Below are 25,434 nucleotides of genomic sequence, written 5' to 3' on the forward strand. Positions count from 1 at the left end.
TTCTTACTTTAAATACATATATGAATCAAGGGAATTTTGGTCTTTGTGTCCTAGCATCCAGGATGATGACTGACACAGAGTAGACTTACCACAATTATTTGTTTGTTGAATGATTGAGAGGCCAAACCTAGATTTAGAAATGGAAAAGACCATCTTGCACAACATCACTATTCTACAGGTGATAAAAATGAAACCCACACAAGTTACATGGATGATCTATGGCAATCCAAGTAATCCTGGTTTTTGTCAGGACTAGAAAGAAGTTCCAGTTCAAACACAAGGCTCAGTTACAATATCCAATTTCACACATGCTGCTTATGAAAAACCACATAAATCCATGCATAAGTGTGTTTCTGCTTCTTCTGCAGCCATTCCAGAATGAAATTCAAACTATTATCTTCAGAATCACAATTGATTTTTACACACACATTTTCATTTCCTGCTCAAGTTCACTTGCTTTCTCCAGAGCCTCCTCATGGCATTCTTCACAGCATTCTTCACTTCTGTATTTCTCAAGGTATAAATAATGGGGTTCAACATGGGAGTAACCACCGTATAGAACACAGCTACAAGTTTGTCGTCAGTGAAGGTGGAGTAGGGCCGCAAGTAGAGAAAAGTGGCAGGACCAAAGAATAAGAGGACAACAGTGATGTGGGAGGCACAAGTGGAGAGGGCCTTGCGTCTCCCCTCTGCAGACTGGTTTCTCAAGTGAACCAAGATAACAATATAAGAAGAAATTAAGAACAGAAAGGAAACCACAGAGAACAAACCACTATCAGCAAACACAATAATCCCTGCCACAAAAGTATCAGTACAGGCAAGCTTGAACAAGGGATAGAGGTCACAGAAATAATGGTCAATCACACTGGGACCACAGAAGGGCAATTGGACAGTGATGAGAAACTGAATCACAGAGTGCAACATACCCCCTAGCCAGGAGCTAAACACCAGTACATGACACACAGGACGGCTCATGATGGTAACGTAGTGCAGGGGTTTGCAGATGGCCACATATCGGTCATAGGCCATCACTGTGAGCAGGAGGATCTCAGCAACTCCAAAGTAATGGAAGAAAAACAGCTGGGTCATGCAGTCATCAAAAGAAATGGTTTTATTCTCAGCCAATAAGCCAGAAAGGAATTTAGGAACAACAGTGGAGGAGTAGCAGATCTCAACACAGGACAAGTGGCTAAGGAAGAAGTACATGGGGGAGCTCAGGCTCTTGCTGATGTTGACGGTTAAGATGATGAGGCCATTGCCAAACATTGTGACCAGGTACACAGGAAGAAACACCACAAAAGAAACCCTCTGCGCTTCTTGGTCCTGGAAGAGCCCCATGAAAATTAACTGTGTCACACTGTTTTTAACAGCCATGGAATCCAATCATGTCATATCAACTCTTAAGAAGCTCAATTGCCTGAAATAAGACAAAAAAGACAAGACTCCTGCAACTATTAAGATGGTTTCATGCAAAAAGAAGAACAAATGGTTGGATGTGTAAATAGATGCAAGGGTGGATGGATAGATGGAAGAATGGATGGATGGATGGATGGATGGATGGATGGATGGATGGAGGAATGGATGGAAGAATGGATTCATGAATGGAAGGATGGATTCACGGATGAGTCAAAAGGTACTTATTGAATGCTTGTTATGTACAAAACTCTGTAGTAAGTTCTAATATTGGAATAGACTAGCAATACAGTCCAGGTCACAAAGAACTTACATTCTAATAAGGGAAGATAACATAGAGCAAGTTTTAAATACTTGATATGACTCCGAAAATGAAAAAGTTGTAATCCCATAAAAACTTTTATTAATGTCAGGAAATAATTTTTTAAAAGAGAAAAACAAGCACTTTATATATTTAAAAACACAGGTGAAGATGAAAAAAATAGAGTACTGAGAATGAAAATGATATCATTAAAAAACAATAATAGTTACTATTATAAGGAACTTTATTTAGAACTTGAACTTTTGCAAAACATATTGCATGCATTGTCTTGTTTGTTCCTCAGAACAAACTTAAGAGTTACTACAAGTAATTCCTTATGAATTACTACAAGTATTAACATCTATTTTATTTCTCAATCAATCAACAAACATTTCTAAAGTGCCTTCTGTTTGCCAAGAACAATAGGGATATGAATCCAAAGAATGATATCTATGAGTAAAATGGAAATTTAGAGAAGCCACACAGTTGGTGAGTTCTGAAGGTTGACTTTGAACTCAAGCATCTCCTGACGTCAAAGCCAGTGCTCTTTCCACCACGTCACATTGAACAAATATATGGACACTCAATGATATGGCAACTAAAATTGAAAAATTACCTGAATTGTAAAAACACTGAAAGAGAAAATGACCATTAGTGTGATGCTTCAATAATCTACTAAAGAAAGTTGATATGCCCAACAGAAGAATAAATGAGAGGTTAGAGACTTGAATAGAATATGAGAAAGATTTGTTGGTGTTCAATCGTTTCAGTCATGTCTCACTCTTCGTGACCCCATTTGGGGTTTTCTCCCCAAAGACCCTGGAGTGGTTTGCCATTTCGGTCTCCAGCTCATTTTACACATGAGGAAACTGAGGCAAGGCAAAATAACTCATCCAGCGTCACATGGGGTCTGAGATCAGATTTAAATTCCGGTCTTCCTAATACCAGGCTTGGTGCTCTAATCACTGAACCACAGAATCATAGAATTGTAAATCCAGTGCTGGAAGAGACCACAGAGATCACCCAGCACAACTTTCTCATTTTACTGTTGAGGAAAATAAGATCCAAGGAGACTGTCGTAAGTGACTTACCTAATGTCACACAGGTGGTAAGCATCATAGATAGGGTTCAAATTGAGTTTCTCTGATTGTACAGACAGTTCCTCCTTGTGCACAATACATTGAATCAGGAAATTTAGTTTCTACTCAAAAAACACAGGAAACATTTGCCAAAATTGATCACACTTGAGGTCACATAAAGAATTTACAAAAAGGAAAATGTGAGATGTAATTGCTATTAACATAATTTAAATTTTTTTAAAGTAACTAAAATGTGAATTGTGATCAGAAATCAGAAGCCTATGTGGAGAATATTGAGAAAGCATTGATTTTTTTGTAATTACTTTTCTAATACTAAGCTATCCCCAAAATCCTGGCGTACATTCCACTTGACCATAAAGAATAGTTTGTTGATGTGTTCGTGTTTATTTCCTAATATTTTACTTGACCTTTTTTGCTGATCCCATAATTGTCTGTCTTTCTGACTCTCTCTCTCTCTCTCTCTCTCTCTCTCTCTCTCTCTCTCTCTCTCTCAATTAACTTTTTCTGATTTGTGGATTAAAGCCACAGGGAAACAAAAGCTCTTCAAACCTAGAGAAGGAAGGTACTTAACCTGAAGAACTGACATCATTACATGAAGTAGGGGTGTGCTAACAAATGTCTAATTAATTCCCAAAAATGTCTCATGTACTTTCAAGCTTAATCTGTACTTCTAATTTTTCTCAATCATTTTCTTAAGCCTAAATAATCAACAAAACAATCAATCAAATTTTGTAACATTTTGTGGTGTTCATCGATTTCTGAAGTGGAAATGCTCACACTGAAAATGGAATAATTACCTCTTCAGAGAGTAAGTGCTAGCCCCAGCACCCTCCTACATGAGAGTAAGAACCTTTATCTCCACTTAATAAGTGATCCAAGGATATGAATGTGCCGTTCTTGAACTTGAAGCAAAACTGTATCACCCATTGCAACAAAAACATCTTGCATTTCTCAAACAATCAGGAAAATGCTAATGAAAATAACCTTGAAATTCTCCCTTGACACACATCAAATTGCCAAAGGTAATACCAATAATCAAATTAAATTCTGGTTGGTTGTGATTAAAAAAGAAATCAGCCACATTGTTCCACTGTTGGCAGAGCTCTGGATTGGTTCAAACGTTTCGGAAAGCAAAAGGACAATATATCACAACAAAAGCTGCAATTCCTGGTAAGCTAGGCAGAAAAGGTTTTCAGCAGTGGAAGTGGAAATGAGCAAAACAATGACTAAGTTTTGAACACAGATAGGTATCAATTACTAGGAGTAATTGATCCCATGAAGTAAATTCATTATTCAAATTTGCACAATTCCTTGTTATAAATATATACAAAATAGAGTGATTCATCCCAATCCATATGGCAAAAACAGTATATATAACTTCTGTATTGAGCTTCCATGTGAGCAAACAACAGAAATTGACGGTCTCATAATGATGTACAACTTCTATACCTTTCCCAGTTTATTTCAAACAGCAGGCTTTCTTTATTCTCAAAACAAAAATTGGAAGGGGGTAAGAACTGGGTAGGAGTTTGATGAAAAAAGGATTGGACTGCAAAAACATTTGACATATTGAATGTAAAAAAATTGAAATGAATTAAAAAGAATTAAGAGTTGTCGGTGGTACTCAGGCCTTTTTTGAAGGATTGAGGATGGATAACCAAGAAACTCCCTGGTACACTCAAGATCTTTTGAAAGAACTAGAGGAAGACCATAAGTGCTTCCAGTAGATCCTCCAAAAGAAAAGGAGGAAGAGGAAGTGAATGAGAAGATGACAAGAATCGTAGCCAATGAGAAGAAGGAGACATAAGAGATTCCTTCTTCATTATGATTCCATTTCTTATAAATAAATGGTTTCATATCTGACAGTCAACAAAAAGATATGTTTACTTTAACACATGCTTGATTGTTGATCGAGTCTAGAAATGTGATTTAAACTGAGACACAGAAATATGGATATGGAAATATGAGTGGATGATATGTATATGTACATCATATATACATACATAAACAAAAGAAATATATTGGTTTGAAATTTTCAGCCTTTGCAAAGATATTGCTGCAAGTTCATTGGAAGAGTAGCACATGATTCAATTTAATTAAACACAAAAAAATTATTAAGTATCTATTATATGTGGAGACATCATGCCAAGAGTTAAGAGTAGAAGTTTTATTTTAAAACACTCCATACTTCCAATGAGTGTACATTGTATTAGAGATAAATCGGAGTATAGTGCTCTCAGTGTCAGAACCAAGATTCTCATAATTTCCCTAAACAACGGGCACAAAGGAGATGGGGAGTTAGAAGATGAAAATGGGGTGACCTGATATCCCTCTCATTCTTCCTTTATTTTCCTTCCCTTCTCAACCTTCTGTGGATATAGTTTCTCCCTCTAGTTCCCCTTTCTCAAAGAATGCAAAAAGATACTTCTCAGTTTACACAATACACCTTACCACCAAAGTCAAATGCTGGGAATTAAAAATGAGTCAGTGGTTGAGAAGGATATCTTCAGATTTATAATCTTTCCTGTCTCTTAAATTTCCGGTCTCTGGAGAGAGATCACAGACAGTCTTGAAAGAATAAAACCAAGAGATCTTTCAAAGCATGTCTAAAATGAACATTCAAAATTTCTAACAAAGATCAGGTATGAGAAAGAACTATGTGCCAAATGAATTTCCTACATTCTCCTTCTGGGACAGAAATGAATCAACACTGACCAACCTTAGACAACAAGTCAGTATAAACTGGACTATTTCTTATTCTCACGAATTCTAACAAGTTCATTCTGAAAGTCCTTTAGATCCCAGGAACATTCAGTCCTTAAGGAGCAATTAGTCTTCTTCAGACGTAGTGCTGTCTAGAGACAGTATGGAAGTCAAGATGAACTTCCAACCACGAGGAGCACCACAGGGTAGGCATAGACCTCTCTACATGATCAGAAGGGATCGAGGGTAAATAGGCAAGCTGTAAGATACACAAATGGGAGCACTGAGCTGAATCTTCCCATTCACTATCATCCTTTCAAAAGGGTGATAAAAATCTAACATTTTAAAATATATATGTATTTATATTTCATTAAATACTAGATACATTAGATAAATATATGACATAAATAATATTATATTGATATCGTTTATCATATGTTATATACTTAAAATTACATGTTAGACACATGTAATAATGTATGTTTTCTATATAATACATGATAGATTAACAGATAGGTAGGTAGATAGAGACAGACATACAGATAGACATCTAGATAGGTAGACAGACAGACAGACAGACAGATAGATAGATAGATCATAGATAGATAGACAAATTTATTAACACACAATTGGCTAAAGATGTTCAACACTATAGAAAGTAAAGGAAGAACCAGGTAATTTTACACTTTGAGAGTTGGAATTGACATGAGAATATTGACTGCTAGAACGTAGAAAAAATGAGAATTCATAATGTCACAGCTGTGAGTGTCCTCAGAACACTGGAAATAGAATGACAGATTTAAGAGTCAGTCAGTAAACACAAATTTATTAAAATTTGATATGTACCAGACATTGAGTTAAGTTCTAGAGATAAAAAGGAAGACTCAAATAAAAAGTACTTATTTGCAAAGAGCTCACAATCTAACAATGGAAATGAAATGAAAACAGTTGTGTATAAATAAGTTATGTATAGAACAGATCAGGGAAAAACGAATAGAGGAAACATACTAAGGAGGGGATTGGAAAGGCTTCTTATGAAAGGTGAGATTTTTATCTGGGATTTAAGAAAGTCAAGAAAAGGAAATAAGGAAGAAGAGAGTGACAAAGATGGGCAACATTGTGTAAAAATGCACACAGTTAAGAAATAGCGAGTCTTATTTGAGGAATAGCAAGGAAGCCCAGGTGATTGTATCAATGGGGATGAGGAAGGGGATGACATACAGGAAGGATTGAGACCTTGGAAAGACAAGTAAGCGATAATATATTTGATTCTGAATCTAAGAAGGACTTGTGGACAAATATTTAGTCAGAGTGGAGGGTAATATGATCAGATCGTCACTTTAGGAAGATCCATTTGATAGCTAAGCAAAGGATGGACTGGAGTGGGGAGAGATTTGATGCAGGACAGCCAACAAAAATGAGACACGTAATGCAGCTATAATGTAATGAGGGCATGCATCAGGAAGGTGACTGTGTCAGAGAAGAAAGCGGATACCATAAAGAGAGAAATCATAAAAATAGAAGCAGAAGGACCTAAATGATTGGATATGGGTGATGAGACAAAAGGAGAAGTTAAGGATGACACCTAGATTATAAACTGAGTAATGAGAGGATGGTGATGCCTTCAGGAGAAATAGGAAACTGAAGAATAGAGGAGAAATTGGGGGGGCTCAGATAAGGAGTTCTTCTATGCACCTGTAGAATTTCATGTGTCTATTAGACATCCGGTGTGAGATATACAAGAGGAAGAAGGAGATACAAAATGGGGTGTCAGAAGAGATGCCAGGGCTGAATGTATAGGTATGGGAATCATACGCCTACAGATTAAATGAACCCATTAGAGATGATGAGATCATTAAATGAAACAGTATAGAGAAAGATGGGAGAAGAATGCTGGACAAAGCTGTGGTAAAAGCCTGTAGTTAATGGTCATGACCTAGATGAGGGGAAGAATCAGAAATGGACCTTAAAATGCTGAGCATAAAATTCAGTGGTGGAGCGCACTCCTAACATAAAACATTCAATGTCATAGTTGAAAAGAACCGTGGGATCATCTAGTTCAACTTTTTCATTAGACAAAAGAGAATAAATGAGATATAGAAGAAGAGACTTGTTCAAGTCCACCCAACCATTTGGCATCAACAATCATACAAGAACCTGTCTCTCCAATCAGACCTCTTTGCACTACACAGTCCTACCTTCCTCATGGCATCAACTTTGTTACAGTTATTGCTGGATCAAAGTTTGTAACTTTCCTTCAACCCCAACAAACTGCAAGATAATCCATGATCTCTGAAAACAAGGAAAGTGTGTCCTCCTGGCAAGGAATCATTCACAACTCTATTCAAGATTACACGGCCAATCCTTTAGTCCCTTTCTCTAAAAAGAGAAAAGAATTTCAAAAGGCAACAAAGCCACAGGGTCTCACATTGAGTGTCATCAGAGACTCACCTGCATGATTTCAATTCTGAGGTCCCACAACCTATAAAGTGCAGTAACTCAGCAGCTAAGATCAGGAGATCAATTTCTCAGGGGTCTTCCCTGACTCCTTTGGGAGAGAACTTTGCCAAAGAAATAATGAGGTGGGAAAAGGTTGAATGCCTGCTTCAATTATTCATTTTAGCGGCCTGAGTCTTCACCCATTTCTAGTGTAACGCTGGTAGGTGTCTCTGTGGGGGGTGGAGTTGCCTGACCAGCACTAGATCATTTTCTAATTCTTCCCCTCTGGTGATTTAATCAGCTACACCATGCTACACTTAGCTTGGTATTTTTGTTATTTAGTCATGTCAGTCACGTCTGACTCTTTGCGACCCCATTTGGCATTTTCTTCGCAAAGACAGAGGAGTATTTTGCCATTTCCTTTTCCAGCTCTTTTTTACAGATGAAGAACTAAGGAAACGTTAAGTGACTTTCCCAGGGTCAAGCAAGTAGTAAGTGCCTGGGACCATATTGGAACTCAGAAAGATGAATCTTTCTGACTTCAGACCTGGCACTCTCACTGGCTACCGCACCCTGCTTTTTGCCTAGAGGAAATAAAATTGCCTGCAAGTCCACGTGGTCCCTTCCTCTGCTACTTAATGGAATTTATATCAGACAAAAACTTATTAATATTATAATTTCTCCCACTTAGGAAAATTCCTAATAATATTTTGTTCTCAGCCTTAATTTAATTTTTGTTTATTAGCAGATCGTTATCAATTTCTATATATTTGAGTCGAAATCAAGGTTCAAGAAGCACTAAGATAAGGGAATGCAATATAATATATTACATTACCAGTTACAGAACAGGGAAAGGATGGAGAAATAGTGGATGAAGGCTGACATTATAGAACTTCCTGTAACGTCTGGGAGCCAAGATAGCAGAGAAAAAACAAGTTGTTCCCACCCTCCCTTATTGACTTCTAAAACAAAAACAGAAAAGATCTACGCAGGAACAACACTGGAACATCTGAGCTAACAGAAAGAGAGGGTGCAACAGATTTGTAGCCCAGGAAGCTTGGGGGATTAACTGGGAAGGTCGTTCTTGGTCTAGTGAAAGGTGAACAGTATAGCATAGGAGATGTTCCAGCAATCCACTGCTAAGTTGTACCTCAACAAAACAGACTAAGATATTGTGGTCAGGGTGGTGGAGCAGGCAAGCACCAAGACCAGGACCCTACCCACTCCCCCCAAATGCCTTGGCACAGGCAGGGAAACCAGTAGAGTTCAGCTTGGAAAAGCACCACGGGCACTGGCCTGTGCCTCTAGAAGTCAAACTTTTCAGCCCTTCACAACTCCAGGAAGAAAATCTCCAAAATACACAATTCCAAGTGGGCAGGCTTCCACAAGTGGTCAAACATTCCAGTGCATCAAAGCAGCCCAGGTGAACAGGCATCTTCCAGGGGCCAGAACACCCACTCCCACCCTCAGAGCTTCAGTGTTGCTGACCCCAGTTCAGCACCAAATAAGCTGCCAGACCCCTACAGCCTCCAGCGGCCAATACCCGAGGACCTAGCACACAAAGCCAGGGACCAGGTCCCTAGGCCTCAGCACAAGAAGTTTAGGTCTACGCCCCTTGTGCTCCAGTTGGAGAGCTCAACTTGAAAAGCCAGGAAATAGGCAAACACTGTGAGCAAAAAGAAAATAGACAATATTAATAGATTCTTACAATGGGGACAGAGAAGATCAAAACACAAATTCAGAAGAGGACAGCATTGCCAATATACCAACATCCAAAACCTCAAAAAGGAACGTGAAATGGTTGTAAGCCCAAAAACCATTTGGAAGAGCTCAAACAGCATTTTTAAAGTAAGATAAGACACACATGTATAACCTATGCTGAATTTCTTGACTTCTCAATGACAGTGGGTGAGGAGGGAAGAAGGGAGACAATTTGGAAATCAAAGCTTTAAAAACAAGTGCTGAAAAAAGGATTTTGGATGCAATTGGGAAATAAGATATACCATCAATGGAAGATAGATATCAAACTTGTCCTATAAGAAAGTAAGTGGGAAGGATCTAAGGCCGTGTAGGACTGTAGAAGAGTGGGCAGACTGGAGAACGGACTAATCAGAATGTATGCTATCTTGGGTTGGAAGAGGGAGCCATGGGGAGAAAATTCAGAACTCAAAATATTTGGGAAATGAATGTTGAAAACTGAAAATAAATAAATAAAATAAAGACCACAAAAAGAAAGAAAGCTAAAAAAAAGGCAGAGAAGAGAGGTATAAAAATATTGGGGAAAGAAAGGAGAGGTAGACAAAAGAGAGCAAACACCTTAGAAGAGGAAATTCAAAAAGTGACTGCAGAAAAAAAGTTTTTAAAAAACAAAATTGGCCAAATGGGGGAAAAGTACACTGAAGAAAATAACTCCTTAAAAATTAGAATTGGCCAAATGGAAAGAAAGCAAAAACTCAAGGAACAGAACTTCTCAAGAAGTAAAATGGACAAAATGGAAAAAGAGACACAAATTCTAATCGAAAAAAAACAATTCATTAAAAATTTGAATTGGGCAACTGAAAGCTAATGACTCCGTGAGACAGCCAGAAAAAGTTAAACAAAATTCAAACAATGAAAAAATCAAAGAAAACATAAAATGCCTCATTAGAAAAACAACAGATCAAGAGAGTCAATTTTAAATTTTTTGGTCCACCCTAAAGCCATGATGAAAAAAAGAACCTGGACATCGTTCAACAAATCATCACAGAAATCTTTCCTGATATCCTAGAATCAGAGCATAAAATGACCATTGAAAGAATTCACCAGTCACTTTCTGAAAGAGATAACAAATGGAAAATGTGAAGGAATATTGTAGCCAAATTCCAAATTTTCCAAGCCACAAAGAAAATATTGCAAGCACTCAAAAAGAAAAAATTTAAATATCATGGAACCACAGTCAGGATTACACAGGACCTTGCAGCTTCTGCATTAAAAAATCAAAAGACTTGGAATATGATATTCTATGAAGCAAAGGAGCTTGTATTACAACCAAGGAACAACTGCCCAACAAAACTGAGCATAATCTTTCAGTCAGTGAAAAAGGGAAGTTCCAGACTTTCCTGATGAAAAGACCAGAGGTGAACAGAAAATTTGATATTTAAATAAAAGACTCATGAAAGGCATGAAAACATGGAAAGGAAAGAAAATAATCTTACTCAGTAAGAAGAAGCTGCTTATATCCCAAAGAGGGAAGAAGATGCTTATGAACCTTGAAAACTGTATAGTTACTACGACATTTAAAATGGATATACATAGATGATGTGAGTACATGTTGACTTTTAAATAGCAGAAAGATTGAATTGGTAGAAGAAAAAAAAAGGAAGTAGAAAAGGGTAAATGACATCTAATAAAGAGGCACAAAGACCTATTACAGTAGAGAGAAAGAAGGGAGTGACATGAAAATTGTTTGAACTTTACTCTCATCAAATTTGGCTCAAAGAGGGAATAACATGATCACTTAGGTAAAAAAAAAATCTCACTTACCTTATAGGAAGTAGCAGATGAAAGAGGAAAGAAAATGGAGGGCAAGGACAGAAGGAAGGGAAGATGTAGTATAGGAAAAAGAGTAGAAAAGAGAAGGGGGTGAGAGAAAGGAGGGCAGATTGAGGGAAGCAGGGCTTGAAACCAAAACTCTAGTGACAAGGAAAAGAGAGAAAAGAAAGAGAAAAACATAAACGGGGGGAAATAGAATGAAAAGACACAATCAGTAATCCTAACAGTGAATATGAATGAGATGAAATTCCCCACAAAACAGAAGCAGACAGCAGAGTGGATTAAAAACCATAATCCTACAACACGTTCTTTACAAGAAACGTGTTTGAAGTAGAGATATACACACGAGTAAAAATAAAAGTCTGGAACAGAATATATTGTGCTTCAGCTAAAAAAAAGTAAATAAACAGGGGTAGCAATCCTGATCTCAAAGAAACAGCAAAAATAGATCTAATTAAAACAGATAAGGAAGGAAACTACATCTTGCGATAACAGACCATAGACAATGAAATAATACTATTATTAAACTCATATGTAACAAGTGGCATACCAACCAAATTCTTATAGGAGAACTTAAGCGAGTTACTGGAAGAAATAGACAGCTAAAATACAGTAATTGGGGACACAAACGTCCCCCTCTCTAAATGAGATGAATCTAACCACAAAAAAAAAAAATACAAGAAAGAAGTCAAGGAAACAAATAGAATTTTAGAAAAGTTAGACATGATTGGCCCCGAGAGAAAATCTAATGGGAACAGAAAGGAATATACCTTTTTCTCGCTGGTATATGGCACGTACACAAAAAGTTACCATGTATTAGGGCATGAAGATCTCACAATCCACTGCAGAAAAGCAGAAACATTAAATGCATTCTTTTCAAATCATGATGCAATAAAAATTACATGTAATGAAGTGCAAGGAAATATAGACTCAAAATCAATTGGAAACCAATCCTAAAGAATGAACAGATCAAGCAATTAATCACAGAAACAATCAATAACTTCATACAAGAGAATGATAATAATGAGACAACATACCAGAACTTAAGGGATGCAGTGAAAATGTTTCTTAGGGGAAATTTTATATCTCTAAATGCTCAGATGAATAAAATAGAGAAATAGGAGATCAATGAATTAGACATGAAACTAAAAAATCTACAAAAAGAAGAAATTTTAAAATCCCCAATGAAATGCCAAATTACATAGATCAGTGGAATAGGTTAGGTACACAAGACATAGTAACCAGTGATAATAGAAATCTATGGTTTGATAAACCCAAAGACTCCAACTTTATTATAAGAACTGACTATTTGACAAGAACTGCTGGGAAAACTGGAAAATAGTAAGGCAGAAACCAAGCACAGATCACCATCTCACACCCTACACCAAGATAAAGTCAAAATGAGTACGTGATATAGATACAAAAATTTATACGATAAGCAAAATAAAAGCACAAAGAATAGTTAACCTGTCAGAACTATGGTGAAGGGAAGAATTTATGACCAAACAAGATATACAGATATTATGAAATGCAAAATGATTTGGTTTACATTAAATTGAAAAGGTTTTGCACAAAAAAAGCCAATGTGAGTAAGATAAGAAGGGTAACAAAGCTGGGAAACAAATTTTACAGTCAATGTCTATGATAAATGCCTCATTTCCACAATATGTTGAGAACTGAGTCAAGTCTATATGAAGACAAGTAACTTGCCACTTGATAAATGTTCAAAGGACACAAATAGGCAGTTTTCAGAGGAAGAAAGTAAAGTTATCTATAGTCATATAAAAAAATGCTCTAAATGACTTGATTTGAGAAATGCAGATCAAAACACCTCTGCAGAACCATGTCACACCTTTCACATTGGCGAAGATGCCAAAACAGGAAAATGATAAATGTTAGAGAAGATTGCGAAAATTAGAACATTAATGGATTGTTAGTGGAGTAGTGAACTGCTCCAGTCACTCTGGTGAGAAAATTGGAATTATGCCCAAAGGGCTATAAAACCAGGCATAACTTTTGACCCAGCAATATCACTTCTAGGTCTGTTTCCCTAAGACATCATAAAACTGGGAAAAGAACCCACATGTACAAAAATATTTATAGCAACCCTCTTTGTGGTGGCCAAGAATTGGAAACTGAGGTGATACCTATCAATTGGGAAATTACCAAACAAGTTGTGATATATGAATGTGATGGAATACTGTTCTGCTATAACAAACAAAGAGCAGGCTGACTTCACAAAAACTCGAAAGATTTATATGAAATTATGCTGACTGAAGTGAGCAAAACCAGAATGACATTGTACAGAGTAACAACATCATTGTACAATGAGTATCTTTCATAAAATTGTCTCTTTTCAGCAATGCAAAAATCTAAGACAACTCCAAAAAGATTCATGTTGAAAGTACTGTCTACATTCAGAGAAAGAATTATGGAGTCTGAATGCAGATCAAAGCATACTATTTGATCTTTTTTATTTTGTTGCATTGGGGTTTTTTTCTTCTCTCACTCTTCCTCCCATTGGGTGCAGTATTTCTTTCTAATTTGACTAATGTGAAAATATGCTTAATATGAACATATATGTATAGCCTATATCAGATTGCCTTCCATCTTGGGGAGCCAAGTGGAGAGGGAGGGGGAGAAAAAAGCCCATGGAAGTGTTCAAAACTAAAAATTAATTGATTTAAGAAAAAATTTTAAGTATCCCTGGATTGGGGTTGGGGGGAGGAGGAGAGAGAAGAAACTATCAGCCATTCTAAAATCATTATTGTATAAAAGTAAGGTATACTTAAGATTAAATGCTTCTAAAAATAGCACCTCTCTTGGGGGATGACTGAAGAAGTTGTGGTATGAGAATGTAATGGAATATTATTGTTCCCTAAGAAATGGACATGAGTAGGTGGACTTCAGAGAAAGCTGGAAAGACGTACATGAACTGATCCTGAGTGAAGTGAGCAGAACTGGTAGAAAATTGTACACAGTAACACCAACATTGTGTCATGACTGGCTTTGTTGGACTTAGCTATTCTGATCTGTGCAATGATCTAAGACAGTTCCAAAAGATTTATGATGGAAAATGCTAGCAATATCCAGAGAAAGAAATGTGGGGTCTGAATGAAGACAGAAGCATGCTATTCTCACTTTTGGGGGTTATTTTACTTTCTTGTGGTTTTTCCCTTTTACTCTGATTCTTCTTTTGCATCATGACTAATAGATAAATATGTTTAATTTGATTGTATATCTCCAGCCGCTATAAGATTGTATGGCATCTTGGGAATGGGGGAGGGGAGTAAAAGAGAAAAATTTGGGGCTCAAAATTTTCTAAAAGTGAATGTTAAAACCTTAAAATAAATGAATTTGATATAGCATTTTCAGAAAATATACTCTCATATTTCTGAAAACATATCTTTAGTTGATTGACCAAAGCATGTTTCACACTGCAGTACAGTGAATCTGGAAGAGCTAATCATGTATCCTAGGTATGGTCTTTGAGCAATACAGCTGAAATGTGACTCTAGACAATTTGGTATTAGGATAGATTTTGGGCGGATGCATTAAGTGTAACAAAGTGCCAGACGCAAATAAAATTAGAATCTTGTCAGAGTAACAGCTAGAAATCTCATTTTAACTTTTAAATGCAGTCATTTTCCTTGGAATTGGCCTGGAGGGGAAATTAAGACTACTGAGATAACATTTTAACTTTCACTTTTCTGACCATGAATGTGTTCTAAAGGGTGGATTTTTGTGCTTAAAAATAAAAGTTTTAAATGTATTTTCTGGCTCTGGCAAGCATTAAAAGATTTATAAGACAATGAAATATTTTTTTTTAAAAAGGAAGTTTTTTCAACATTTATTGACTTCCTTTGGGTAAATGGTGAATCCCATAATATTATCTAAAATAAACATATACATAATAATATATTGTATATTGTAAACATATATAGATATTGTAAGTATTACAAATATTATGATGTATTAAATAGTTATAAATAAAGTGATAAAACTTCTGAGAGGGTGTGGAGCTTTGTTACCAGTGTCTCACAACAAATAGCCTTGTTCAGAAGGGTTGCATTAAGTTTCATTCATATTTAATGGCATGATGTCAGAAACAAAAGAAAAGACAATGCTTAAAAAATAAGGACATACAGTAAGGAAGTTATTGTGTAAACTATCATTGAACAAAACTTAAAGAGTTAAAAACATCTGGTCATAAGAGAATTCATGTCCAAGTATCATCTAAGACCTGACTGTGCTAGTCATTGAAATATCCAAAGCTCCATAATTCCTATGATATGTTGACTTCTGCTTTTGGGCACTGACTCGCCCATGAGCCCAGGGATGACAGCCCCTTCACCTTTGAGAAAGGGAAAATATGTTCCATAAATAAAGCTCTTGTGTAAATTAGTAGTCAAACAAAACTAATCAGCATATTAAATTTTGTTTGGAGACAAGGCAAGGGTTCATAGGTAGTGTTAGATATGAAGAAATAACGAACATCATTAAAATATTTTACGCACAAAAGTGAATACATAAAAATTCAAAAATAAGGCAAACATGGTACTATCTTGTTCCATTATGTCTGTGTGTTTAGCTTCTATTATGAAATTTTTTAATGTATGCATTAAAGAGGAATTCTACATAATGAAAGTGCACATTTTCTGACACAACGTTCTTTCTTTTTCTTTCTATACTGAAATACAGGCTTCTTGATAATTATAAATTTCAAAATAAAAAACAATTTTTAAAGATTGTTGAGAGAGGGTCAGACATCAGGAAAAGATTAGCAAAGCACATATTTTGGGGAGAAGGTGGGGACTGCCTAGTGTCCCTTGAATTTCCTTCTTTCTTCTAAAAATAAGAAGAGCCAAGAATAGGCCCTTTTCTTCAACACTGCATGAAATTGATAGACTGATGGGTGAAGGGAGGCTCTTAGTGCAGTACTATGAAGGGAGAACAGGATTCTGATTCCTCCAGTCTTAATGACCCCTCAAATTTCTGCATTTATTTTTATATGTTCCATTTCTTACTTTATATACATATATGAATCAAGGGAATTTTGGTCTTTGTGTCCTAGCATCTTGAATGATGACTGACACAGAGTAGACTTACCACAACTATTTGTTTGTTGAATGATTGAGAGGCCAAACCTAGATTTAGAAATGGAAAAGACCACCTTGCCCAACATCGCTATTCTACACGGGACAACAATGAAACCCACAGAGATTACATGGATGAAATCCTGACTTTTTTCAGGACTAGAAAGAAGCTTCAGTTCAAACTGTTCAAACAGTTCAAATCTATTACAATATCCAATTTCACACATGCTGTTTATAAATACACAAAAAAAAAAATTTCCCTGCATAAGTTTGCTTCTGCTTATTCTGTAGTTATTCCAGGATGAAACTCACACTCACGCTCAGAGCTTCAGCGTTGTTGATCCCAACTCAGCATAAGGTAAGCTGCCAGACCCCTACAACTTCCAGCTGCCAATACCTAAGGCCCTAGCACACAAAGCCAAGGACCAGGTCCCTAGGCCCCAGCACAAGAAGCTTGGGTCAGAGCCCCTTGTACTCCAGCAGGAGACCTCAACTTGAAAAGGCAGGAAATAGGCAAACATGTGAGCAAAAGCAAGATAGACAATAATCATAGATTCTCACTATGGGGACAGAGAAGATCAAAACACAAATTCAGAAGAGGACAACGTTGCCAATATACCAATATCCAAAACTTCAAAATGGAATATGAAGTGCTCACAAATCCAAAAATCATTTTGGAAGAGCTCAAGAAGCATTTTAAAAATCAGATGACTACACATGTATAACCTATGTTGAATTTCTTGCCTTCTCAATGAGGGTGGGTGAGAAGGGAAGAAGGAGACAATTTGGAAATCAAAGTTTTAAAAACAAGTGCTAAAAAATATTTTTAGATGCAATTGGAAAATAGGATATGCCCTCAATGGAAGATAGAAATCAACCTTGCCCTAAAAGAAAGTAAGGGGGGAAGGGTATAAGGCCAGGTGTGGTGATAGAAGGGTGGGTAGACTGGGGCAAGGGGTAGTCAGAATGTATACTATCTTGAGTTGGAAGAGGGAGACATGGGGAGAAAATTTAGAACTCAAAATATGGAGGAAATGAATGTTGAAAACTAAAAATAAATAAATAAAGTGAAGACCAAAAAAAAAGAGAGCTAAAGAAAAGTCGGATAAGAGAGGCACAAAACAATTGGGAAAAGAATGGAGAAGTAAGCAAAAGAGAGCAAAGAGCTTAGAAGAGGACAAACAAAAAAATGATTGTAGGAAAAAAGTCCTTAAAAAATAAAATTGACCAAATGGGGGAAAAGTACACTGAAGAAAATAACTCCTTAAAAATTAGAGTTGGCCAAATGGAAAAGAAATCAAAAAAAACTGAAGGAACAGAATTCCTTAAAAAATGCAATGGACAAAAGGGAAAAAGAGGTACAAATTCTAATTGAAGAAAACAATTAATTAAAATTTTGAATTGGGCAACTGGAAGCTAATGACTCTATGAGACAACCAGAATCAGTTAAACTAAATTCTAAGAATGAAAAAAATAAAAAATATATATAATGCCTCTTTAGAAAAACAACAGACCAAGGAAACAGATCCAGGAAAGTTAATTTTAAAATTTTTGGTCCACTCGAAAGCCATGATAAAAAAAAGAACTTGGAAAACATCTTCCAAGAAATCACGGAAATCTTCCCTGATATCCTAGAACCAGAGGGTAAAATAATCATTGAAAGAATTAAGCAATCACTTTCTGAAAGATATCACAAATGGAAAATGCGATGGAAATATTGTAGCCAAATTCCAAATTTTCCAAGTCACAAAGAAAATACTGCAAGCATTCCAAAACAAACAATTTAAGTGTCACGGAACCACAGTCAGGATTACACAGGACTTTGCAGCTTCTAAATTTAAGATCAGAGAACTTGGAATATGATATTACATAAGGCAAAGGAATTTGCATTACAGTCAAGGAACCCAACAAAACTGAGCATAATCTTTCAGGGGAGGAAATAGACAGCCAATGAAAAAGGGAACTTGCAATCCTTTCTCATGAAAGGACCAGAACTCAACAGAAAATTTGATCTTTAAATAAAAGACTCATGAAAGGCATTAAAAGGTGAGCAGGAAAGAAAAAAAATCTTATTCAGCAAGGACAAACTGCTTACATCCCTAAGAGGGAAGAAGATAAGTACAAGTCTTGTAAGCTGTATCATTACTACGACGTTTAAAACAGATGTACATGAATGATGTGAGTATACGTTGACTTTGATGTGATGATTAAAAAATTTAATTAAATATCTGAAAGGGATTGAATTGGTAGAAGAGAAAAGAAGGAGGCAGAAAAGGGTAAATTACATCTTATAGAGGCACAATGACCTGTTACAGTAGAGAGAAAGAAGGGAGTGAAATGAAAATTGTTTGAACCTTACTCTCATCAAATTTGGCTCAAAGAGGGAATAACATGATCACTTAGGTTAAAAAAAATCTCACCTTATAGGAAGTAGCAAATGAAAGAGGAAAGAAAATGGAGGGCAAGGACAGAAAGAAGGGAAGACGTAGTATAGGAAAAAGAGTAGAAAAGAGAAGGGGGTGAGAGAAAGGAGGGCAGATTGAGGGAAGCAGGGCTTGAAATCAAAACTCTAGTGACGAGGGAAAGAGAGAAAAAAAAGAGAAAAACATAAACGGGGGGAAATAAAATGAAAAGACACAATCAGTAATCTTAACAGTGAATATGAATGAGATGAAATTCCCCACAAAACAGAAACAGACAGTAGAGTGGATTAAAAACCATAATCCTACAACATATTCTTTACAAGAAACATGTTTGAAGCAGAGATATACACACGAGTAAAAATAAAAGTCTGGAACAGAATATATTATACTTCAGCAAAAAAAAATAAGCAGGGGTAGCAATCCTGATCTCAAAGAAACAGCAAAAATAGATCTAATTAAAACAGATAAGGAAGAAAACTACGTCCTGCTAAAATAGATCATAGACAATGAAGTAATATTATTATTAAACATATATGCACCGAGTGGGTATACCAACCAAATTCTTATAGGAGAACTTAAAATGAGTTATAGGAGGAAATAGACAGTTAAACTATATTTGTTGGGGACACTAACTTCCCCTCTCTAAATGAGACAAATTTAACCATAAAATAATACAAGAAAGAAGTTAAGAAATAAATAGAATTTCAGAAAAGTCAGATATGGTCGACACCTAGAGAAAATCTAATGGGAATAGAAAGGAATATACCTTTTTCTCAATGGTACATGGCACCTCCACAAAAACTTGCCTTGTATTACGGTATGAAGACCTCACAATCCTCTGCAGAAAAGCAGAAGGATTAAATGCATTCTTTTCAGATCATTAGGCAATAAAAATTCCATGTAGTGAAGGGTCATGGAAAGATAGACTCAAAATCTACTGGATACTAAATAACCTAATACTAAAGAATGAGTGGGTCAAATGTCAAATCACACAAACAATCAATAACTTCATACAAGAGAAGGACAACAATGAGAAAGTTTATCAAAACTAATGGGATGCAGCAAAAGTGATTCTTAGGGAAATTTTCTGTCTCTATATGCTGTGAAAGAATCCTTATGTACAAAAATATTTATAGCAGCCCTTTTTGTGGTGGCCAAGAATTGGAAACTGAGGTGATACCCATCAATTGGGAAACGGCTAAACAAGTTGCGATATATGAATGTGATGGAATGCTATTGTGCTATAAGAAACAAAGAGTAGACTGACTTCACAAAAACTCGAAAGACATATAGGAACTGGCGCTGACTGAAGTGAGCACAACCAGCATGATATTGTACAGACTAAAAACATCATTGTGCAATGAGTTACTTTCATAGAGTCGGCTCTTCTCAGTAATGCAAGTATCTAAGACAACTCCAGAAGATTCATGTTGGAAAATATTGTCCACATCCAGAGAAAGAACTATGGACTCTGAGTGCATATCAAAGCATACTATTTGATCTCTTTTTTCTTTTGTTGTTCTCGGTTTTCTTTTCTTTTCTCACGCTTTCTCCCGTTGGGTCTAGTATTTCTTTACATCTCGACTAATGTGAAAATATGTTTAATATGAACATTTATGTGTAACCCATATCAGATGACATTCCATCTTGGGGAGCCGTGTTGAGAGGGAGGAGGAGAAAATTGAAAATTCAAAAGTTTATGAAAGTGTTGAAAACTAAAAATTAATTAATTTAAGAAAGAACATAAGTATTCCTGGATGGGCTAAGGAAAATTGGAAGAACCTATCTGCCATTCTGAAATCATAATTATGTAAAAATAAAATATACTTAAGAAAAATGGTTCTAAAAATCACACCTCTCTTGGGGAATGACTGAAAAAATTTTGGCATGAGAATGTAATGGAATACTATTGTTCCATTTAAAAAAATGATAAGCAGGTGGACTTCAGAAAAACCTGGAAAGACGTACGTGAACTGATGCTGAGTGAAGTGAGTAGAACTAGGAGAAGATTGTAACAGCAACATTGTGTGATGACTGACTTTGTTAGACTTAGTTAGCTATTATGATCAATGCAATGATCCAAGACAATTCCAAACGACTTATGACGGAAAATGCTAGCAACATTCAGAGAGAGAATGAAGATAGAAGCATGCTATTTTCACTTGAGTGGGCGGGTATATGTTTTCTTTCTTGGGGTTTTTCCCTTTTGCTCTGATTCTTCTTTCACAATATCACTTGTGGATAAATATGTTTAACATGATTGTATATGAACAGCCTCTATCAGATTTATCGCATCTTGGGAATGGGGAAGGAGGAGGAAAAAGAAAAATTTTGGACTCAAAATCTTCTAAAAGTGAAGGTTAAAAACTAAAAATAAATAAATTCAAAATAACATTTTTTAAAAATACACTCTCTCTCACTGTTCTTAAAACATATCTTTAGCTGACTGACCAAAGCATGTTTCATACTGCAGTACAGTGGCTCCAGAAGAGCTAATCACGTCTCCTAGGTATGGTCATTGACCTATTCAGCTGAGATGTGACTCTAGACACTTTGGTATTAGGATAGATTTGGGGTAGATGCATTAAGTGGAACAAAATGCATGGTGCAAATAAAATTAGAATCTTGTGAGAGGAACAGCAGGAAATCTCATTTTGGCTTTCAAATGAAGTCATTTTACTTGAAATTGGCCTGGAAGGGAAATTTAGACTACTGAGATGACATTTTGACTGGCACTGTTCTGACCATAGCTGGGTTTTAAAAGGTGAATTTTTGTGTTTAAAACTAACACTTTTAAATGCATTTTATGCCTTTGATAAGCATTTAAGGGTTTATTAGAGAATGAACAAATTTTTTTATAAAATGAAAAGTTTTTTCAAAGTTTATTGACTTCCTTGGGGGTAATGTGAACCCCATTATATTATCTGAAATATATATAGTATATTGTAAACATACATATGACATTGTAGATTTTATAAATATTACGCATATTATCATGTATTAAATAGTATAAATAAAAGGATAAAACATCTGAGAGGTTGTCGGTCCTTTTTACCAGTGTCTCACAACAAACAGACTTGTAGAGAAGGGTTACATCTAGTTTAATCTATATTTAACGGAATAATTTCAGAAATAAAAAAAGTGTTTACAAAATACGGCTATCATAGGGTAGTCATTGTGCAAACTATCATTGAACAGAAGTTAAAGAGTTAAAAACGTCTGATCATAAAAGGAGTCATAGCCCAAGTATCATCTGAGTCTAAGACCTGACTGTACTGGTCATTGATATGTCCAAAGTTCCATAATTCCTTTGATGTGTTGACTTCTGCTTTTGGGCACCCACTCACCCACTGATCCTGGGATAACAACCCTTCACCTTCAAGGAAGGGAAAGTATGTTCGCGAAACAAAACTCTTGTGTAACAAAAATTAGTAGTCAAACAAAACAAATCTGCATACTAATTTTTGCTTGGGAGCAAGGGTTTATGTGTAGTGTTAGATATGAAGAAATGAAGAACATCAGTAAATACTTTAATCACAAAAGAAAGCAAAACTGAGTACAGAAAAATGCAAAAATAAAGCAACCATGTTACTATCTTGTTACATTACATCTATGTGTGTTTAATTTCTATTCTGAAATATTTAAAGATATACATTGAAGATGAATTCTACATAATGGATGTCCACATTTTCTTATAAAATCTTCTTTCTTTTCCTTTTCATATTGAAATACATGTTTGCTGATCATTTTAAAGTTCACAATAAAAAAGATTATTTTAAAAAAAGATTGATAAAAGAAGTCCAGATATCAGGAAAAGATTAGCAAATTACATCTTTTGGGGAGAAAGTGGGAACTTCCTAATGTCCCTTGAAATACATCATGGTAGAATTACTTTCTTTCCTCTAAAAGTAAGAATAGCCCAGACTAGGCCCTTTTCTACAACACTACATGAAATCCAGACAGTGATGAGTGAAGAGAGACCCATACTGCAATACTATGAAGGGAGAAGAGGGTCCTGATTCCTCCTGTCTTAGTGACCCTTTAAATGTCTGCATTTAATTTTGTATCTTCTGTCCACTCTTTATAAACATGCATGAATCAAGTGAATTTTGGTCTTTGTTTCCTACCTGCCAGGGTGATGACTGGCACAGAGTAGTCTTATCACAAATGTTTGTTGAATGATTCAGAGGGCAAGTCTAGATTTAGAAATGGAAAAGACCATCTTACCCAACATCACTATCTTGTAGGTGACAAAATTCAAACCCAGAGAGGTTACATGTATCACCCTGGGTCATACAAGAAACCCTGGTTTTTGCCAGGCCTAAAAAGAAGAGGCTGTAACTCTAAATCCAAGAATCTGTTATAATATCATGTTTCACACAAGCGGTTTAAAAAGACGCAGATTAATTCCCTGCATAAGTTTGTTTCTGCTTCTTCTGTAGACATTCCCGAAAGAAATTCAAAATGACTATTATTTTCAAAGTCACAATTCGTTTTTAAGTACACATTTTCATTCCCTGCTCAACTTCACTTGCTTTCTCCACAGCCTCTTCATAGCATTCTTTACTTCGGCATTTCTCAAAGTATAAATAATGGGGTTCAACATTGGAGTAACCATCGTGTAGAATACAGCCACAAGTTTGTCTTCAGTGAAGGTGGAAGAGGGTCGCAAGTAGAGAAAGGTGGCAGGACCAAAGAATAAGAGGACAACAGTGATGTGGGAGGCACAAGTGGAGAGGGCCTTGCGTCTCCCCTCTGCAGACTGGTTTCTCAAGTGAACTAAGATGACAACATAAGAAGAAATCAAGAAGAGAAAGGAAATCACAGAGAATAAACCACTGTTGGCAAACACAATGATCCCCACCACAAAAGTATCAGTACAGGCAAGCTTGAACAGGGGATGGAGGTCACAGAAATAATGGTCAATCACATTTGGACCACAGAAGGGCAATTGGACAGTGATGAGAATCTGAATCACAGAGTGGAACATGCCCCCTAGCCAGGAGCTCAACACCAGCACATGACACACAGGACGGCTCATGATGGTCATGTAGTGCAGGGGTTTACAGATGGCCACATATCGGTCATAGGCCATCACTGTGAGCAGGAGGATCTCAGCAACTCCAAAAAAATGGAAGAAAAACAGCTGGGTAATGCAGCCATCCAAAGAAATGGTTTTATTCTCAGCCAGTAAACCAGAAATGAATTTAGGAACAACAGTGGAGGAGTAGCAGATCTCTACAAAGGACAAGTGGCTAAGGAAGAAGTACATGGGGGAGCTCAGGCTCTTGCTGGTGTTGACGGTTAAGATGATGAGGCCATTGCCCAACATTGTGGCCACGTACACGGGAAGAAACACCACAAAAGAAACCCTTTGAGCTTCTCGATCCTGGAAGAGCCCTGTGAATATTAACTGTGTCACATTGTTTGTAACAGCCATGGAATCCAGTCATGTCATATCAACTCCAGAGAAGCGCAATAGGCCTGAAATAAGACAAAAAATATAAAACAATTGTAACTATTAGGATGGATTCTGCAAAAATAGCAACAAATGGTTGAATGGATGGATGGATGGATGGGTGAATGGATGAATACACTGATGCATAAATCCATGAACGCATAAAGGCATGAATTAATGGATGCATGGGTAGATGATTGGATGGATGGATGGATGGATGAATTCCTGCATCAGTCAAAACATACTTTTGAGGGCTTACTGTGTACAAAACTCTGTGGTAAATTCTAAGATTAGAGAAGAATAGCAATACAATCTGTGTTCTCAAGAAATTCACATTCCAATAAGGGAAGATAACACACAGCAAGTTTTTTAAAGTGTCTGCAAGTCAGGTATTTCAAAATGCTAAGTGATAGGGGTGAATTAAAATCTTCAATATTTGATGTAACTCCAAATATTAAAAAGTTGTAATCCCATTAAAAGTTGAATTTAAACCAGGAAACATTTTTCTAAAAAAAAAAGAAAAACCCAAGCAATTTATATACTTAAAGAGACCATGATAAGTATGAAAAAAAAATAAAGAAATCACTGACAATAAAAATCATATCAATAAAAGAAATTGTAGATACTATTAAAACTGACTTTGTTTAGAACTTGAAAGTTTGTAAAACACGTTGCATGCATTATCTTGTTAGATCCTCTAAACTACCTTATGAGTTATTGCAAGTAACTCATTATGAAATACTACAAGTATTAATATCTCTATATCTCAATCAATCAAGAAACATTTATTAAGTGCCTTTTCATTCCAAGAACACTAGGTATATGAATCCAAAGAATAAGATCTATGAGTAAACTGAAATTTAGAGAAGTCACATAACTGGTGAATTCTGAAGGTTGACCTTGAACTCAAGCATCTCTTGACTTCAAAGCCAGTGCTCATTTCATCACATTACACTGAACAAATATAAGG

At 36.1% G+C, this 25,434-nt stretch overlaps 2 protein-coding genes across 2 annotated transcripts; both read right to left on the reverse strand.

Annotated features, from left to right (window-relative positions):
• Positions 1-432: 432 nt before the first annotated feature.
• Positions 433-1,374, reverse strand: LOC140511600 (olfactory receptor 4B1-like). The gene has a single exon (XM_072620756.1). It carries the CDS (start codon positions 1,372-1,374, stop codon positions 433-435), a length of 942 nt encoding a protein of 313 aa, XP_072476857.1.
• A 22,142-nt stretch (positions 1,375-23,516) lies between these two features.
• Positions 23,517-24,446, reverse strand: LOC140511601 (olfactory receptor 4B1-like). The gene has a single exon (XM_072620757.1). It carries the CDS (start codon positions 24,444-24,446, stop codon positions 23,517-23,519), a length of 930 nt encoding a protein of 309 aa, XP_072476858.1.
• Between the last annotated feature and the right edge of the window lie 988 nt (positions 24,447-25,434).

This window comes from Notamacropus eugenii, chromosome 6, assembly GCF_028372415.1.
Source record: "Notamacropus eugenii isolate mMacEug1 chromosome 6, mMacEug1.pri_v2, whole genome shotgun sequence".
Taxonomy (NCBI): Eukaryota; Metazoa; Chordata; class Mammalia; order Diprotodontia; family Macropodidae; genus Notamacropus; species Notamacropus eugenii.